Consider the following 5848-nt stretch of genomic DNA (forward strand, 5'->3'; position numbering starts at 1 on the left):
TAATTAATTGTTTTTGGTACATTTCTGTCAAGTTTGTTCCTGTCTTTTGAATGGTCTGATCAGGTGTATAACTTGGGGTCCACCAGATGTCTCGTTTTTAGAGACTCCTAACTGATTTCTCTTGGTTTCTAACGCCACCCCAATATGTGTACGTTTCTCGTGCACATCTGCTTCCAGCAAAGGTGTGCGCACTTACTAAGACCCGTCATCGGCATCGTCATACGATACTTAGCACCGGCAACGAAAGCTCATAACTGTTAAGACATAATAAGGCATAATTTCGTATTGCTGGGGCATGTGAACGAATCGATCTGAGAACACCTTTACATCAGCTCTTATTACACAATTCATACAATGCTTGCTTTAGCTACTGGTACTATAATTTAAAAAAAATTATAGAGTATATGTTTTTCTTTTTGAAATAACTAGAATAATTTTAGGAGTAATTTGAGAATAATTAGGGTATATTTTTCTTTTATTTGTTTGGGTTATTATAAAGTTAACAAACATATTCTTCTGTTATGAACAAAAACAAACAAATTTTGGAGTATTTTTAAGATTTAAAAATAACAATTCTTGCAAACATTTCCTTTATAAAACTTATTTTACACAAAAATATAGATTTTAAACCATATATTTTTTTTTAAATCACATCTTTTTTGTTATATTTCTTTTCTTAAAACCACATATTACCCCATACACCCTATCTAAATTCTAGACAATACAGTTTTTCGCTACCTCCTGCTCCTTCTCCATATACCCCGAGCCTGAATTCACACCTGCTCGTTCTGAGCCCCCACCAAAACACTACGATTGGTAGTTCCACAGCGGAGTTCGTCGTCTGATTGGCTCTCGAGCACGTGCTACACCTGGTGTGTTCAGTTATTAGCAGAGAAACTCGTCGAGCCAGACCAGAAGTTCGCCTGACTCGAAACGGTGAACAACACCAGACGTGCTCGAACCATACGATAACTTTTTTGAACTTGGTTCAAAAAAAGCCGGTCAGTTCGCGTATTAAGTGCTCTTCGAATTTTGTGTCAAAAAAAAACAACTTGGACTTTTATTTCTATTAATTTGGATTTTTTTGTGAGTGTTTCACCATGCCTGTGACCATCATGAACAAGAATTATAGAAATTGCCCGTTGAAAAAACGGCCATATCATCTTATCGAAGAAGAGGATAATGCTTCAATGTCTTCTTCATCAGGTAAATTTCTTTTCCAAATTCACTTCGAAATTAATTCAATTAAATTAATTTTTTTGGATCAAATTTTTAATTATTTATTTATTTCTAGATGAGCCAGAAAATTTAAGTACCAAACCCGAAGATCTCAGCATTTCAAGGTACTCAAAATCACCAGAATCGACATCGTCAAGGACATCAAGTCCCCATTCAAGCCCACCGACATCGCCAGCTCCAATTTCACCATCGATGCCATCTCCGCCTCATTACGTTTATCCACCATTAAAGACGGAACCGATTTATCCAACACCAATAAGTCCAGAGTATGCTCCACAAACGTGGCATAGAAGTATAAGTGCGGCCCCAATGTACCCACCAAGTTATCCATTCATCCCATATCAATATCATCACCATCATCATCACGAATACATGTCCATGTCTCCAACTGGTTCCTATAACAGTGATTCGTCGTTATCGCCACCACATCATCAACAACCAATCGCTCCTTTACCATTAAGACCAAACGTGTACTCGATCGATCAAGCTTCCTTAAGTCCAAATTCATCAACGACTTCACCGCCACCAGTTGTCGCTGAAGATTTATCTGAAAAACGAAGACAAGGGGTTCGACACCAGTGTCAAGATTGTGGAAAAAGTTATTCAACATTTTCTGGATTATCCAAACACCGACAATATCATTGTGCTGCCGGCGAAGGACCGAGAAAGTCCTTCAGTTGTAAGTACTGCGAAAAAGTTTATTTCTCTTTGGGTGCTTTGAAAATGCACATTAGAACGCACACGTTACCATGTAAATGTACGATTTGTGGAAAAGCTTTCTCAAGACCGTGGTTATTACAAGGACATATTAGAACCCACACGGGAGAAAAACCATTTTCTTGCACTTACTGTAATAGGGCTTTTGCCGATAGGTCTAATTTAAGAGCTCATTTACAAACCCATTCTGATGTGAAAAAATACTCGTGTCAAACATGTAGTAAAACGTTTTCGAGAATGTCCCTTTTAACGAAACACAACGAAAGCGGTTGCAGTGGGACGATAATGCAGATAAAACCGGAAACTATGTATTAAAAACGAAAATTTTTTAATGTTTTCAAGTTGTTCCTGTAATTTATTTTTCTCATTGCCGATCATTTCATATTTCACGATATTTATTACTTCTTTTATATTTAAAATAAAAATTTTTTATACAAATGTGCCTTAGAAAAATAAAAGTAACCGTAAATTTATATCACGTACCTTATAACCGCAGAGACTGAAAAGCAGTAATAAAAAACATATTGTTCTTTTGGATTTTGATAAAAAAAAGATGTATTTTGTAAATATTTTTTATACGATAATTGTAAATAGAAAACAAAATGAACAAATTTAATATATTCCATTCTCGATTATTTTTTCTTTCTCATACTGTTTTGTACATAGTGATTAGTTATCGAATAATAGATTATCATTACGACCATTATATCATTTATTTTAGCGTTGTAATTTAATACTAAGTTGATGGAGACTTAAAAAAAATTTCTATCACCTTTGTATTCTTTACATTTTTTTTCTTTTTTTTTTGTAAATATTTGTGCGTCCTATTCGGAAAAGGTGAATGATTCTGGTCAATATTTTTGGAAATTTTTTTAAAAAAACGAAACAATTATGTACAGACGCACAGAGCGAAAACACAAATATTATAGTAATAATAGTTTCTAGTCAACGAAGAAATGTTTTTCTTCATAGTTTTTATACTATTATGATTTAAAATATTGCCATTGTACAGTGCCTTATATTATGGATGTAGAATTTTTATACCATTTATGACATGACAGATTTTTATACTATGAATAAACATGTTTTCTAAAAAAAAAATGTTTTTTTATTATATTTATAAGTCATTTTTAAGATATTAAGATTTAAGGTAAGTAAAATAATTTATTTATCCTTTATAAATCCTACAATTAATTAACTTAATTATTATCAATTAATCTTACACACATACTTATATATGTATACTTATATATAACCAGTTGATGGCGCCATCCTTATTACAATCTGAGAACTACATATATCTAATCATAATCTAAACAAATAACTTTAAATTATTTGTGTTGTAAAACATCTTGTAGTGATTAATTTTCCATACATAACATCTATTACCGCCTTAAAACGCGAAAGTTATTATCCCATAACAGCAAGTTGTAAGAAGTTGGTTCGCACGTTTCGTCCTATTGTTGTCAGTTTACTAAGAGATCATTCGGCACTTACATGGCGATAGAGTCATAAACATTTCAACAAATTACGTTTCTCAACGGCGGCGTTAGGTTGCTGGCAACAATAAGCGTTCTAGCCATTAATAATGTATGTGCTGCCACAACTCCCCGGGGTCGTAGGTCACGCCGCGGCTGTTTCCGTCTTTGTTTTGACCTTTGACAGCCGCGTTTACATTTCCTCCGTGACACAAGAATGACGTCGAAATGCTTATTCATTTTTTATGTTTAAATTTCATCCAACCTGCTTCATTAACGAACTTTCTTAGAAAACAAAAAAGGTTTTGTGTTTCTTTTTTTTGATTGAACGAATGATGATAATCTGCTGTTAATGTTGTTAAGTGTTGTACATAATATTAGAAAGCTTGCGTTCCTTTAGGAGATAGACAGTAAAGTGGTGGGCTCGTGTACAAAATGATCTTTATTGCACGTTATATCGTCGGATCGTGTCAAGTCATATCAAGATCACTCTTGTCCGTTGCGCGGAACTTGTCTCGGTATTGAGGTACGCGTACACGGCGTCTATTGTGTAGTTGGCAAGGAGCATGGTTCACACGTATAGGTAGGCACAAGTGCACAAAAATTGCGAACAATGGCACCGGGAACATGAAGCCCATGTCGTATGACCTTTATGCCAAAGTCATTGTCACTAGCATTGTTATATTTAGGTCGAGCTCGTTTAGCATTTTTTTCATTTTTTTTTTTCAACCTTCCTTTATGAATAGATATTGTTCTTATATTATTAATAGCAATAACAACCTTTTTATATACAGTGTGTTCCTAAAGAATCAATTCAGTTTATATTTTTTATTAAATCTTTGACACATTTTTTCTATAATATTTGAAGACATTTATAGTTGAAGCTGGTATGGTATTTTCTCCAAACAAGTTTAACCACATAAACGATGGCTCAGAACAACAATCATATCCTTCTGACATTGGGTCTGACTTGGAAACATGGTACAGCGCCCTACAGAAAAATCGTTTCATGAATTGTGTGGCGTGTTTTTCGAGAAGAGCGTCTTAAGACATTCTAATAACATCAGAATAATGCCAGAACTTGTAACAAACAAATGTGCAAGATTTTTTAAAACTTGGTCGTTGCAATGGAGATTTTCATCGCCATAAGGTTGTCCGCGTAGCCCACTACGAAAGCCTTTTCAAGCATTTTCATGCAGAGCACCCTGTCATAGAAGACGTTCCAGAGTTCTGCACTGAGAACAGACCCCTGTGCTGATAAATGTAGTAAGCTTCCATAAAATCCGCTAGAAAACAATATCATTCAAGCATCATGTCTGTATCAAGTTTTCATTTTGTTTCTATCACTTCTGGACTGTAGAGAATCGTGTTATTCTAAGACTGCATTAAGATTGAACCGTATTCTCACCGAACCTCAATCAATACTGCATCTAGGGTGCATTAACAGTTCTTCAAAAGTGAATACTTGTATATTTTTTGGTAATGCGTAGTGCTTCATGGATGGAGAAGTATGTGTTATTGTGGTTGATCCGAGATTTCATCCGTTCTTCCTGTTGGTTTCCTTTGGAAAGGGGCAGATGTTTCTCCAAGATCTCACCTGGCATGCACAACATGGATGTGTTGTGCTTTAGACAAGCCTTATAATATAATTAATATATTAATATGCATTACTAGAATTCTGGAATCAAGATTATCAGGTTTGATTTCACTGAACTTTTTCTGGTAGGAATAAAGCAAAAAACTTTACTCCACACCTTTAATTGCTATGGATGAATTATAACTCAGAATCCGAGGTTGTTACTCATATCTACTACTATTTCTTTATATTTTAAACAAACATGATATAATTAAATCCCCACTTTGTGGAGTCACTGTATAAAAAATTTTAACTACTCAAGGAAGTTCATAAAATATTGTTGTTTAATAGAAAATTAACATAAAAATGGAGCAAGAAATATAGTGGGTTGGGTTGGATTAGTTATCTTATTAAATAAATTTTCTGTATAAATATTAAACTTGGTTACATTGCTTTTGAAATATTTAACAAATAATGTAATAAAGCAAAAAATATTTATTAAAACCATATGAATGAGTACAACTTTAACGTAAAATGTTACCATATTCAATTAAAATCTATTCGGTCCGCCATCTTTAACAATAAAGAACGATTACAAGACACCAGACGTAATCAGCACCTAAACGAAACGGTCGCATAGAAGTAGTGAGTAGCGGTGGTAAACGGTCGTAGCCATTACGTAAACATTTATTCATTAATTTATATTTTATATTTGCGACGAAGAGAGAGCCGATTGGCCGGCTCGGTATCTAGAGTGCTGTGAAACGATTTCAAAACCAGTTACTGGGCACACGTGAGTGACTAATATAGTCGTAGGACACGCCGTAAACCGACTTCT

At 34.3% G+C, this 5848-nt stretch overlaps 1 protein-coding gene across 1 annotated transcript; it reads left to right on the plus strand.

Annotated features, from left to right (window-relative positions):
• Positions 1-906: 906 nt before the first annotated feature.
• LOC111424840 (protein snail homolog Sna-like) lies at positions 907-3051 on the plus strand. Its single transcript, XM_023058531.2, has 2 exons — positions 907-1206; positions 1295-3051. The coding sequence occupies exons 1-2, from the start codon at positions 1101-1103 to the stop codon at positions 2269-2271; spliced, it is 1083 nt and encodes a 360-aa protein (XP_022914299.1). The 5' UTR covers positions 907-1100; the 3' UTR covers positions 2272-3051.
• The last annotated feature ends 2797 nt before the right edge of the window (positions 3052-5848 follow it).

This window comes from Onthophagus taurus, chromosome 6, assembly GCF_036711975.1.
Source record: "Onthophagus taurus isolate NC chromosome 6, IU_Otau_3.0, whole genome shotgun sequence".
Taxonomy (NCBI): Eukaryota; Metazoa; Arthropoda; class Insecta; order Coleoptera; family Scarabaeidae; genus Onthophagus; species Onthophagus taurus.